The 14,414-nt window shown below is 33.9% G+C and overlaps 2 protein-coding genes across 5 annotated transcripts; both read left to right on the plus strand.

Annotated features, from left to right (window-relative positions):
- Positions 1–873: 873 nt before the first annotated feature.
- Positions 874–4,074, plus strand: LOC105782794 (bifunctional L-3-cyanoalanine synthase/cysteine synthase D1). Of its 4 annotated transcripts, XM_012607786.2 has the most exons (11): positions 877–1,150; positions 1,270–1,350; positions 1,447–1,556; positions 1,671–1,728; positions 2,077–2,340; positions 2,419–2,556; positions 2,651–2,702; positions 2,804–2,883; positions 3,300–3,359; positions 3,455–3,535; positions 3,756–4,074. In XM_012607786.2, the coding sequence occupies exons 2-11, from the start codon at positions 1,312–1,314 to the stop codon at positions 3,843–3,845; spliced, it is 972 nt and encodes a 323-aa protein (XP_012463240.2). In that variant the 5' UTR covers positions 877–1,150; positions 1,270–1,311; the 3' UTR covers positions 3,846–4,074. The 4 variants fall into 4 exon arrangements, with proteins under 4 accessions (XP_052482041.1, XP_052482039.1, XP_012463240.2 ...); XM_052626081.1 differs by lacking the exon at positions 2,651–2,702 and having other exon boundaries at positions 874–1,184; positions 2,749–2,883; XM_052626079.1 differs by lacking the exon at positions 2,651–2,702 and having other exon boundaries at positions 874–1,150; positions 2,749–2,883.
- Positions 4,075–9,020: 4,946 nt separating this feature from the next.
- LOC105782795 (bifunctional L-3-cyanoalanine synthase/cysteine synthase D2-like) lies at positions 9,021–10,119 on the plus strand. The gene is made up of 3 exons (XM_052626082.1): positions 9,021–9,362; positions 9,452–9,561; positions 9,662–10,119. Exons 1-3 carry the CDS (start codon positions 9,324–9,326, stop codon positions 9,789–9,791), a joined length of 279 nt encoding a protein of 92 aa, XP_052482042.1. The 5' UTR covers positions 9,021–9,323; the 3' UTR covers positions 9,792–10,119.
- Positions 10,120–14,414: the final 4,295 nt, after the last annotated feature.

Genomic DNA, 14,414 nt, shown 5'->3' on the forward strand with positions numbered 1-14,414 from the left:
TACCAAATTCAGATACCAAAATGAACTTAAAAATAGTACATATATTAAAATAGACCAATTATGGACTAAATGTTAAATTTACCCTAAACAACATAGAGGTTGAGTAATAGAACTCAATTTCCATGTTCAATAGGCAACTTGGCTTGTACTATTGACTTGAAACAAATTTTATTTATTTTACTAAGAAAGTGGGCAGACAAAGCAAACCGATGAGGATGGCAGGCATGAAAGGACCACAAGCCATTCACATAAATTTGGGATTCATAAATGAATTGATTAATTGATTCAATTTAAATTAATCAATTAATTTTATATTATCTAATCACATAATATTTTATTTTGTCTAATCATTAATTAATGTTTATAAGAAATTAATCCTTATTTTAACCGTACAAGTATATTCTTTTGAAATAATAAACGTGTAAACTTGACATTCTTTGTAATCTACTGAAATAAAAGCAAATTAAATAACAAAATATAATAATTGTAATTGTTAAAATATACTATCAGTATTTTTACTCTTTACAAATTTAAAATTTAATTATTGTATTTTTAACTTTAGGAATTTAATCCTTTTATTTTCCAGATTTTAAAATGTAATTGCAATTCTTAATATGATTAAAATTTATTTATTAAAGTTGTCAATGTGATATTTTGAAATAAAAATTAAACTTACAGGATAATAAAAATAATACTGTAATGAATTTAAATTTAATAAATTTAAAAATATTAATAATTTAATCTAATTTTAACATCTGAAAAATAAATTTTTTTTACTCAATTCTATGAAAAGGGTTGCAATCTGCTAAGCTTAACTTTGAGAATTTGACCACAGTAAAGTAAAGCAAGAATATAAGCAGAAGTTGCTTAATTTCAAGGCAAAGTGTGATGGGAGTTGTGTAATATCAATGCATAATTGGTCTTCTTGTTCCTTGTTGAAACATCCAAAGGCTTAACCGCTGTTTTCCTTGTTTTTATTATATACTAATTGCTTTTATTAAAAAGTTGTCTTTTTCTTTATTGTTGAAATATCCAAAGCTTCCCTCTTCTCCGCCCACCATTTATTTTGATATTTGATTCTTTGACATTTTTGGGTGTTTTTTATTTTCTGTTTTCAGTTAACCATTTGATTGAAGAACTTGGGAAACAAGTATTTCTTGCCTATTCCTCTGTCATCTCATCTGGTTGTTTATACCCTTTATAAAGAGTTTCAGAAGCTTGGATTTTGCACTAAGAACCACTTGTTGTTTTCCTTTTGTTAAATTGCAGGGTCTTTTTGATTAAATTGAGGAAATTCAGTGGGAACCGGTCATGGAGGGCAAATGTGCAATCAAGAAAGATGTTACTGAAGTAATGTTTCTTCTTCTCAGTCATTTAATACTGTTGGTGTTTTAAGCCATTAATGTACAGCAAACTTGTTTTTAATCTCCTTGTGGGTTTATGCAGTTAATAGGTAATACCCCTATGGTATATCTGAACCATATCGTCGATGGCTGCGGTGCTCGAATTGCTGCCAAGCTCGAGCTGATGGAACCTTGCTCCAGTGTTAAAGACAGGCATATGCTCTTTTTTTTTCATTTGCATTTTTGATTTTGTACATTGTTCACAGCATCTTGGAAAAGTGTTGCCTGCAAATCAACACCTTTGGTCATTGTTTTATCTATGTGCAGGATTGCATACAGTATGATTAAAGATGCAGAAGATAAGGGCTTGATTACACCAGGGAAGGTATGGTTCCATCTTTCGGATTAATGCATATCAAGTGATTGTTTGATAACCTAACCAGGAAGAAATATAGATCCTATGATCTAATATAGTATGGTCTATTTTTCTGTTTTGCTTGGTATGGTACCTTATTCGGTTTAGCTTTCGGGTTAATGCGTATGAAGTGATGATAACCTAACCGGGGAGGAAGTATAGATCTGCGAACACTTAAATTTTAGATTGTTTCGTAAGATTTTGTTATCATGATATCTTCTGCAGTTTTGCTTCAGTTCACTTTTGATCCAATGAGGGGTATTTAAGCTAACAAATTTCTCATTTGTTCTGCTTATGTTGAAATAATATTGGTTAAAGAGTATCCTTATCGAGCCTACCAGTGGTAATACCGGCATTGGATTGGCTTTCATTGGAGCAGCTAGGGGTTATAGAGTTATTGTCACTATGCCAGCTTCTGTGAGCATTGAGAGGAGAATCGTTCTTCGAGCTTTTGGAGCTGAAGTATGCCTCACAAACCCAGCCAAGGGCTTTAAGGGGGCATTAGACAAGGCTGACGAGATACTGAAGAACACACCTAACGGTTACATGCTACGGCAATTCGCAAACCCTGCCAATCCTCAGGTAGCATCTTTACTGTTGTAACATTTCTATTGTTTCATCAGGTGATGTTTAAAAGAAGTAACGAATTCTTTGTTTAAGATTCATTACGAAACCACCGGTCCAGAGATATGGAAAGACTCGGAAGGGAAAGTTGATGTACTGGTTGCAGGCATAGGGACTGGTGGTACAGTAACAGGTGCAGGGAGATTCCTCAAAGAGAAAAACTCAGAGATCAAGGTTTGTTCCCCATTCGAGACCGAAATTTAGACAAGGAGCCTATGTCCTTGTTGTTATATTCATAAGAGCATATTCTTCTTTTGTCAAAGTATAGGTATATGGGGTAGAACCTGTTGAAAGTGCAGTCTTGACTGGTGGAAAACCTGGTAAATTTTCAAGTCACTTTCTTCCTTTTTTATGTGGTTCGTGCAGTATCTGGTACTTGACTATTTCCTTCATTGCATTGCCTGTGTGATGCATGTCAAAGGCTCTCATCTGATCCAAGGAATTGGTGCTGGTATCATCCCTGATGTTTTGGATGTTGGCCTCCTTGATGAAGTTGTCCAGGTAAGTCTCAACAGCATGTTCAATATTTCAAACAGCTCTTGGAAACTCTGCAATTGGTTCGATTTCTGAAAAATTAATGAACTTTCGTTTTTGTCACAAGGATAGTACTTGTTTCCCTTCTAATAATCCGTTTTCCTTTGCCATGGGAAGCACCAATCGTCTGATCCATTGATTATCCTGTATGATGGCCATGGTAGCTTCCTAGAAACAGTCCAATGAAACTTTGCACATCAATCACCCGATCCATTGATTCTCCTGTATGATGACCATAGTAGTTCCTAGAAACAGTTCAAAGAAACGTCGCAATCGCTTCAGTTTCTGAAAAATTAATGATTTTTTCATTTCTGTCATGATAGCAGTACCATTGATTCTCCTGTATGTTGACCATAGTACTTATTGCTGTTCTAACTTCTTAGGTATCTAGTGAAGAAGCCATTCAAACTGCTAAACAGATAGCCTTGAAAGAAGGTTTACTGGTATGTTTGTAATCGTTAATCAATTCTTACGACCCTCTAGATCACTTGTTCTTCTTTTGTCCTTATTCTCTTGATCATATGAATAATATTGACAGGTTGGTATATCATCTGGTGCTAATACAGCAGCTGCAATTAAGTTGGCAAAGAGGCCAGAAAATGCTGGCAAACTCATAGTTGTGAGTTACATTCCCTTCTTCAAGTTTATCTATATCTTATAGGCTATAATAATTGTTGATATTTTTCGGATTCTTCATTTTTTTCTATACTATTGGTGATATATACTTGAACATAGGCATGAAACATAAGCAGGAGATATGACCCAAAATGCTCATGTTTTTTTATTTGTTTAATTGGTTACATACGACTAACACTTGAGCTTCTCTGTTTTTATATCAGGTAATTTTTCCCAGTGCGGGTGAGCGTTACCTGTCGTCTGCAATGTTTGAGTCCCTAAGGCATGATGCAGAAAACATGCCCATTGATTGATGCCATTGTTATCCTCAATCACAAATTCCTTGTACTTAGCATTCCACTATGAACTATGTCTACCTCTGCCTTTTTCTTTGTATTTTGTGTTCTATGTTATTCGGGTTTAAGATAAATATTAAATACGGGTACGTGTATGACATGTATAAGCTCAATTTTTTTTTCGTTTTTCTTTAATTTCCATATTTGAATATTTGGAAGGTTGTCAAAGAATCATATTTTTATACCATATTTGAATATATGTGGATATCGAAACATGAATATTTCTAGAAAAATAAAAGAAAATTTAATATGATTTTTTCTAATATAATAGAAAAAATGTGGCATAAATTAAAAAAAAATTAAAAATTAAACAAGGTAAGGTGATTTGTAGTTGCAGGGTTGCTCAGAGGGTTGAAAGACATGGGCGGAATGGGATTGGTAGCGTTAAACGATGTAGAATTCTGTGTTGTGGGGGCATTGAGGAAACTAGCGAAACGAGAAACAAATGGATCAGTAAAGGTTGGAACAATAGGAAGCGATTATGAACTCTTTTTTAGCAGGTTTTGATAATAACCAAAATATGGAAATCCGAGGATAAGGAGAATAAAAACTCAAAGAAGAAGCCTATAAGGTGTCCGTTGAGGAGGATGTTAACACTGCAAAGGTGAATAACCTGGAGCAACTTCTCATGACATTTTCTGTTTGGCAGAAGGCAGACTTTTGCATCCATGGCAAGAAAATATAAAGGGAGAAAATCAGATGTTATGTTATTTCGATTCTTTAATTTTTTCCGAAGTATTCACGTTTGATATATTTGGATATCAGTATGATTGTATTAGGATATATATAATCCTATGAAAAATTTTAGGCTTGCTGGTTATATTAGGTAAGTTCATACGGTATATTTGTGTTAAAATTTTATGTATTTAAAATTATAGTTGTAAATATGTTTAATTGAAATTTGATCGTTTACACTTCGATATGAAGAGGTGAGGTAAGAGATTAAATTGAACAAAATTGAAGATAGTATAATTTAATAAATTAAGGAATTGACTTTGAATTGGATTGAAATAATTTATGTTATGTGATAAAGTGATAATTCGATAAAAATAAGTTAAATTGATTCGATTTAAATTGGTTGTATGTGAAAAGAACTGAATTGAACAGATTAAAAAAATATATCAAATATTATTTGAAATGTGGAATTATACAAATGTGGTGATGAGCTATGATATATGTATGAAATTCTTGATTTGATTGATTGATAGTAAATTGAGTAATGAATACCCTATTAAGTTCGGGCAGAGACATATATAGTTGGCATGTCATAAGATAGGAAGAGTTCAGGGTTACTTCGACGACGAGTCGATGAGGCACTGGGTGCCAATTTGCTTCGATTTAACTGATGAGACACTGGGTGTCAAACCTATTTATAGTGCTGGACGCAACTATTTGCTTCAAGTTTATCCGATGAGGAACTGGGTGCCAAACTGATGTGTTGGTTGGATTGTGTATTTGTTCGAGTCCGAGTCGTGTTAATAGGGAGATAAAAGATAAAAAAAAATGATGATAATGAATAAGCATTTGAAATCCATGAAATCATAAAATTGAATGTGAAATGTGGTATTCGTTATTGAGATGGCAAATGGATAAGAAATGGAAGAAAAATGCGAAATGAAATGTTTATTTGTGACATGTGATGATATGATGATCGATGATACATATACATATTGATAATAGGTTATATAAGACCGTGGAGCTAATATGAAAACATGGTAAATTGATGAATGTGATTCAAAATTAGTATTATGAAATAAAGTAGTGATTGATATTTAATTGACATTCAATATATATTTGGTATAAAGATGGATTTCTATGTTTTGAATTGAGATTTCAAATAATGAAATGAAAATCAATGTTTGGCATTAATTTGAAATGAGATATATTGTAGATAAATAGATTGTATGAAAAGTTAAGATAGTGAATTGATTTAAATGATAATTCTTCCGTGAATAGTAATGAAATGTTGAATAAGTGAATTGAATATTATATGATTGAGTTACTATATGGTTCGATAATTGTCGAACTCACCTTTTTTATATGTAATTTGCCATGATAGACAAACTTTATCAAGCTAAGTAGCAAGTAGTGTATAATTAAAACTTGAGGTAAGTTACTTGGTTTTAATACATGTGAACTTACTAAGCAATTGTAATGCTTACTCCCTTATTTCCTTTTTCCCTGTAATGTCAACTTGTGGAACGTGTTAGGTGGATCGTCGAGAAGCTCACACTATCCTGGTATTGATTCAGTAGTCTTTCTATCGTTTAAAACTCAATTCTGTGGCATGTATATAGGTGAATCATTTTTGGTTATTCTTGAATGTTAATATTTTGGTTCTTGATTGAGGTTTGTGTTTTAAATGGTTATATGATATGCACATAGGCTATTTTGGATTGATGGTTTAAAGTTATAAGTTGAAGTTGTAATTTGTTATAATGGTTGCCATGCATAAGAATGAATTTAATGATTACCATGGTATGTATGAAGAGTAAATGATGATTGCATGTCTGGTTGATGGGTGTCGAATCCACCAATATAAACCTACGCCTTAGTTTGCAAATTATGCAGTATAGGGAGTAGGGTCGATCCCTCAGAGACTGGTTTACTATAAACTGTTGCTCGCTTGACCAGATTTATGTCGGGGCAGCTGTCGTGCCCAAGGCGTTCGGGGGGATAAAAATTTGAAAACCTGAAATTAACAGAAAAATAACGTCAAAAGTAAAAGTTGAAAACAGAATAATAAAAACCGTGAAATAAATATTAAGGAAAATTAATTAGAATGAGCTCAGCTTTAGACACGAATTTTCCTCGTCTTTGAACCGATCCTCGAAATTGGACGAACTCCTCTTTTCCAATAAGCTAGTTATAGCTACCAAGGACGCCTCGGACACCAACTCTTCCTTGTGTAAATTAGTTATGGAACGTTCAATAACTAATTCTTACCGATCGAACAACCACGAAACGTTCGTGATTTAGAACTCCGGCAGCTTTGCGTTCTAGAATAGCCTAGCTCAAACCAATGCCCTCAACCGCGTGGGACATTTAAATCCGGTTACTACTTCCCTTGACGGAACCAAACAACAATCTCCACTTGGCACGCCAATGTGTTCACAGAAAACCAATTAGAAACGTTCCTTTCGGAATTCCAACTGTACGTCTAACCACACTAAATCAAACGACGTCTTTTTTGACTTAGTGTTGATCTGACTTTATGAGTTGACAAAATCATACTCTTAATCTGGAGAAGTAATAAGTACTGAAATTTTAGGAGTTAAATGGCTCGGGTTCGTAACTCACGGATTTTGACGAGGCTAATTTCGGCCTAAAGCTGAAAATGGGTTTAGTTGGCTAAGGTTTGGGACATGTTGGTGTTTGATAAATTAAATAAGGTAGAAATGGTGAAAAGATGGGTGATGTGATTAGTATGGGGGTTGGAATATATTAAAGTGGGGTGGTGGACTATTTGGAAAAAAATTGAAAAAGGAATTGCAAATGGCTTGATTTGGTGATTAGCTACTGGAAATTAAAAATTGAAGGAAAGGAAACTAAAGAAACAACAATGCTATGTGAGAAAAGAGAGAATGTATTGAAAGACAACAGCTAAATGTTTTTTGATTGATGAATTGATGAACAATACATGCTCTATTTATACTAGAGGATTTACTAATTTAGGAGCCAACTAGTCTAGAAAATCAAGGAAAAATAAAAATAAAAATATTCCATGACAAAAAATATTCCAAAATAATCTCCCCCACAAAGTCAACAAAATTTTCAGCTAATTAATATTGGAAAAATTCTACTTTGGCCCTCCTTCTTTGCTTCTTTCTTCAATTTGCCCCAATTGTTTCCTTTTTCTTCTATTTAGCCCCAAATTACATTCCTGCACAAAATTCAATAAATATGACAAAATTAGTGGTGCATTCTCATAAATTAACCAAATTAATTACATAAAATATGTAACTTTAGCATTTAATCACTGGTGTTGGTATGCTTGATTTTGGATCATGAATTAGTTGAGAAATGGTAATATTGGGTGAAATGTATGGTACATGTATATTTGATAGTTGTAGTATATGCATTCATTAAATTAAATTGTTTCAATGATATGGTAAGTTTTGAGTATGTACAAAAGGTAAATTGTACTACGATGATACATGCTTGTGTGTATAATTGAGTTTAAGTTTTGAATTTGGTTGTGATGGTGCCAAATGACATAATAGTTAGTATTAGAATTATGGTACCTAATTGCATACTTAGTTATTAATTATAATAGGTAAGATAATTCGTAGATCATGGTTGAATCATGGCATGTTTGTAATGGATTGAGTGAGTTTTATGCACGTCATATGTGTACCTATTTGTACCTATGAATTAATATATAGGTTTGGGCATGAATTGAACTTTCAAACTTGATATTTTTGACTATCTGGATAAAAGTATCGATACCAGGGGCCAATGTATCGATACTTAACCAAATGAACAGTGTTTTCAAATTACAGAATGACAAAATGGTATCAATATCAATTTTAGTATATCGATACCTATCACAAAAATATCGATACTTATTTTTTTGGTATCGATACTTAGTTCAAAGTTTTGAAAAAAATTTACAGTTTGGTCATTTTTCATGCCCGGATCTAATCTATTGTATTTTAAAGCTCAATTTAGTTCCGTTTTCACTTTTTTAATAATTAATGTGTGTATTTATATGATAATTCAATATTTTGATTTACATGTGATTGTTTCGAATTTATTTGTAACATTTCGTAGCTCTGGTCCGGCAATCAAATCGGTTATGAGATGTTACACCACTATAACGTTTAAATCGTTATTTATGCTATCAATATACTCATGTGTCAAATGCGGATATTCAAGAAAAATAAAAAAGAAAATGTTTTCCACATCAGTAGGCAAGTGCATACACTGTTGACTAGAACCATGGAAACACAATACATTATTTTAAGAATGTAACTAGAAATACTATTCTTTGTAACCTAGTGAACAGGGGCCACTTTAATGAGTTATCGGTGAAGTGGCCACTTTACATGTTCTTATATGTTATCTTCTTTTATTTTTTTCTTGTTCATCACTGATAACTCATTAACCATGTAAAGTGGCCACTTCACTGAGAACATGTTCATCTTCGTTTATTTTTGTCTTCTCGTTTATTGTTGGAATATCCAAAGGCATCCCCACCAACTATTGATTTGTTCTTTGATTCTTGTACATTCTTGGGTGTTTTCTATTTCCTTTTTCTCATTACATGTTTGACTGATTCTTCTGTTTCCACGGCTTGGGGAACAAGTATTTCTTGCCTATTCCTCTGTTATCTAAGCTGGTTGATGCCCTTTATAAACAGTTCAGAAGCTTGCGTTTTGCAATAAGAAAACCTTGTTTTCCTTTGTTGAAGTGCGGAAATTCTGAGAATCCTCCATGGAGGACAAATATGCAATCAAGAAAGATGTTACTGAAGTAATGTTTCTTTTCTCAATCATTTAAGTGTTGTTGATATTGCCATTAGTCTTCTGCAACTTGTTTTGATCTCATCGTGGCTTATGCAGTTAATAGGTAACACGCCTATGGTATATCTGAACAATATCGTCGATGGTTGCGGAGCTCGAATTGCTGCCAAGCTTGAGCTGATGGAACCTTGCTCCAGTGTTAAAGACAGGCATAAATTTCATTTACATTTGATTTTTACATTCTTCACAGCATCTTGCAAACTGTTACCTGCAGAATAATGCCTTTGTTCATTGTTTATCGATCCCCAGGATTGCATACAGTATGATTAAAGATGCAGAAGATAAGGGCTTGATTACGCCCGGGAAGGTATGGTGCCGTATTCGAAGATGCTTTGCTCAGTTTAGCTTCCCAGTTAATGCATATGAAGTGGTTGTTTGATAACCTAACCAGGATGAAATATAGACCCAAGAACAGTTAAAACTTCAGATTGTTTTGGAAGACTATCGTAATATCTTCTGCAGTTTTCAATTGACTTTTGATCAAATGAGGGCTATTTTCAACATGGAATGGTCCAGACACGGAACATTTAAGCTAACAAATTTCCCGTTTCTTCTGCATATATTGAAATAATATCGGCTATAGAGTGTTCTCATCGACACTACCAGTGGTAATACCGGCATTGCAATGGCTTTCACTGGGGCAGCCAGCCAGGGGTTATAAAGTTATTGTCACAATGCCAGCTTATATGTTTTATGTTTCATTTATATTATCTAATCACATAATATTTTATTTTATTTTATCTTATCTAATCACTTAATTAATATTTATAATAAATTAATATTTATTGAAATAGTACAATTAGTGTAAACTTGACATTAGAAACTAATTGTTTATAAATTATTCATTAAGAAACGCAACTCATAACTATTCTTTGTAATCTACTTAAATAAAAACAATTAAATAACAAAATATAATAATTGTAATTGTTAAAATATACTATTAGTCCTTTTACTTTTTACAAATTTAAAATTTAACTATTATACTTTTACTTTTAAAATTTAATCTTTTTATTTTCAGATTTTAAAATGTAGATTCAATTTTAGTATGGTTAAATTTATTCATTAAATTTGTTGGTGCAACATTTTGAAAAAAAATTGTATTCATTAAGTAATTTAAAAAATTAACGTTGTAATAAAGCTACATTTAACAAAATAATTTTAAAAGTATTAATAATTAGACTTAATTTTAAAATTTAAAGAATAAAGTAATTAAAATTTTTAAAATAAAATATAAAAATTAAATTCTAAATTTACCAAAAATATGGAATATTTTAACATAATATAATATACATTTACAGTCTGCTAAGCTTGACTTTAGAATTTGACCATAGTAAAGTAAAGCTGGAATATAAGCAAAAGTTGCTTACTTAAGTGTGATGGGAGTTGGTGTAATATCAATGCATAATTGTTCTTCTTGTTCCTTGTTGAAACATCCAAAGGCTTAACCGCTGTTTTACTTGTTTTTACGGGGAATATAGCCTTATTATTATTATTATTATTATTGAAATGGGTCAAGTAAAAAATTAATTATCGGAATGACCCTATTTCCCCGAAACTGTATACACGTCAACGCATTGTTAGGTGACGAAGTAGAAAAACGCTTTCTTAAGGAAGCGTTTTCCCCGTGCCTCCTGCTAGGATTAGGGTTTAGGGTTTAGGGTTAAGGTTTTGAGGGTTTTAGGTTTAGGTTTTTAAAGAAAAAATTAAATAAATAAGGGATTAGGGTTCAGAGTTTCTTAATTAAATTAATTATAAAATTTTCAAAATTAGATGTTTTGTGTTTATGGTTTTTTTTTAAAATCAATTAAATTAGGGTTTAGAGTTACTTGAGTAAATTAATTAAAAAAATTTAAAAAATTAGATTAGGGTTTAGTGTTAAGAGTTTTTAAGGAAAAATCAAATAAATTAAGGTTTAGGGTTACTTGAGTAAATTAATTATAAATTTTAAAAAAATAGCTTAGGGTTTAGTGTTTAGGGGTTTTAAGGAAAAACTCAAATAAATTAGGGTTTGGGGTTTAGAGTTACTTAATTAAATTATTTGTTAATTTAAAAAAGCTCCCATGTAGACGCTCTTTTGCTACAATAGCTCCTTAAAAAATAATTTCGAGAAGACGTTTCTGAGCAAATAGTGTCAAAAACGCTTTAAGCAGGATGCATTATCAGCAAAAGTACTGAAAGAAGCTCCCACGTGGACGAGCTTTTGCTACAGTAGCTCCTGAAAAAATAATTTCGAGTAGACGTTTCTAAGCAAATAGTGTTAAAAACGCTTTAAGTAGGATGCATTGTCAGCAAAAGTACTGAAAGAAGCTCCCACGTGGACGCGCTTTTGCTACAGTAGCTCTTGAAAAAAAATTTTAAGTAGACGTTTCTGAGCAAATAGTGTCAAAAACGCTTTAAGCAGGATACTTTGTCAGCAAAAGTATTGAAAGAAGCTCTCACGTGGACGCGCTTTTGCTACAGTAGCTTCTGTTTGGCCTGAGGCTATAAATGAGGCAAATTTTTTTCTCAGATTGCATAAGTTACAGGAAAAAAAATTTAGAGAGGCTAAGAAGGATAGAAATTGAATATGAGTGAACGTATTAGTGTTGTTATTTACTATGATAGTGAGGTTCGTCACACCGAGAATGGTGTTATTTTTTTATCAGAGAATACAGTGAGACTGGTCTTTAACCAGAACATAGATTTGACAGAACTTCGTAAAAGAATTAGGCGTAAAATATTTGGAACGACGCCAATAAAAGTTCTATCTATTACGTATCGGTTTTATTCTTCTATTGATCCAGTGACATACGACTCGTTCGACATAAAAAGTGCTCGTAGCTTGGAGGTAATGGTGCAGACTTATCTCGCTAGTGGAGCACCCTATATTGAGTTATATGTACAATTTACATCGCCAAATGATGCACTTGCGACTGCTGTTCGAGAGGTATACACGACCCCTGCTCGACAGTCGGTTAGTGGGTTAAAAACACGGAACAACCCATGTTTGGTAGCGGTATGAAATACGTAACCCCTGCACGACACTCTGTCAGTGGATGAGACATGCACCTCGGTGGGTCGATGTTTGATGTTGGAAATACGTACTGGGGAACGGTATCAACTTCTAGTGGTTGGCAATTTACATTCAATTGGGGACGTTATGAAACGCCCAGAAGAAGGGATGATGTACTCCCTATGAAATCCACTGGTGAGGGGACCTCGTACGTTGTAGATAATGGTGGGTTATAAGATGACTCCGATATGGATCCACCTCGAGAGCTAGGTCCCGATGGTGCAGAAGTTGCATTATTTTCAGAACCGGAGCCTATTCCAATCGAACCTGAAGATGTTGAAGGGGGTTTAGATGATGAAGAAGATCCACGATTCAGGGCATACTCACCTCTAGCCTACATGCATAATGTCGATCTATCTGTAGATGATGTGTTAGAGTTTCCAGATCTACCACATAGGTTACGTGATCGTACAAGTTCGCTACTGGATTAAGGTGAATTTGAAGTTGGTAATAAGTTTTCCAACAAGAATAGTTTTATTGGTGCATTGAAACAACATAGCATCAATAACGGCGTTAACTACCTCGTGGTTAAATCTAAAGCTGATAAGTTTGATGCGAAGTGTGCAGTGCAAGATGGTACATGTTCATGGAAAATCTACGCCTCGTTGAGGAAAATGACAGGGTTGTGGGAGATAAAAAAGTACACAGGTCCACATATATGTGATGAATGTATAGTATTTAGGGTTTCTAAATAATACTGTTATTATGTAATGTTGCATTATTTAATGTACTCCGTTGATAGGTATTTCACAAGATCATCCAAGATGGATTCAGCTATGTTAGCTAGCTTGATACTACCCACGGTGAAGGTAGATCCCAAGACTTCAGTGCCGGTCTTAATTGCCAATATTCGTAGCCAAATGGGATACACGCCCTCTTACCGCAAGGCTTGGATAGTTAAACAGAAGGCGTTGGAAAAGTTGTATAGTGGGTGAGACGCTTCATATAATGAAATATGGCTGTGGTGTCAAGTGCTAGAGAAATACGTCCCAGGTTGCATAACAAACCTTGAAACGGAACATGCGTATTACAACGGCCGGTTGCTACGTGGATGCCAAGTGTTCAAACGCCTGTTTTGGACCTTTAAGCAATACCGAGACGCATTTTCATACTGCAAGCCATTAGTAGAAATTGACGGTACCTTTATGTTTGGTAGATATACCCATCAGCTATTGTTAGCAGTGGCATAGGATGGCAGTGAGAGAATTCTTCCAATTGCGTTTGCAATAACACCGGGGGAGTCAGCTGATGACTGAGATTTCTTTTTATCTAGGTTAAGGAGGCATGTGTGCCCCCAACCTGATATCTGTGTTATTTCAGATCGGGGCACCAGAATACTAGTTGCAATTGATCAACATGGAAGCTTACGGCAGTGCATTCACCATCAGTATTGCCTAAAGCACGTTGCTTCCAACTACTACAGGTAATATCCATCTAAGAGTGAATGACGACAAGTGACCAACATGGGTATTTAGTCTCTATTAGTGTAATTTTGTTTGTCATTTTGAATTTATTCTAAATGAAAGAGTGGTACGTAATATTCGCTATGAACTTATATTAGCAGGGTATGAAATAAATAAAAACTGTTTTCATGAGATGTTGGCAGTTTTACGTTTAATTAACGGCGAAGGTACAGACTACCTTTGTAACATACCTTTCGAACAGTGGGCACAAGCATACGACGGTGGCCTACAATATGGTCATATGACCTCAAACCTGGCTGAATGCATAAATTCTGTTCTAAAAGGAACGCGCCATCTACCAATAACATCGGTTGTGCGAGAGATATTTTCGTTTAGCGGTGCTATTTCCAAAGCGAGCAGCGAGTTATGCAGGCCAGATGTAGGGAGGTCATGTATGGTGCAGTAAGGTAGTGCAAGAAATTAACAAGGCCAAAGCACGGGTGAACATCATGCACACAGTGTGTCACGATTGAGACAACTTATGGTT

This window comes from Gossypium raimondii, chromosome 13 (genome assembly GCF_025698545.1).
Source record: "Gossypium raimondii isolate GPD5lz chromosome 13, ASM2569854v1, whole genome shotgun sequence".
NCBI classification, from domain to species: domain Eukaryota; kingdom Viridiplantae; phylum Streptophyta; class Magnoliopsida; order Malvales; family Malvaceae; genus Gossypium; species Gossypium raimondii.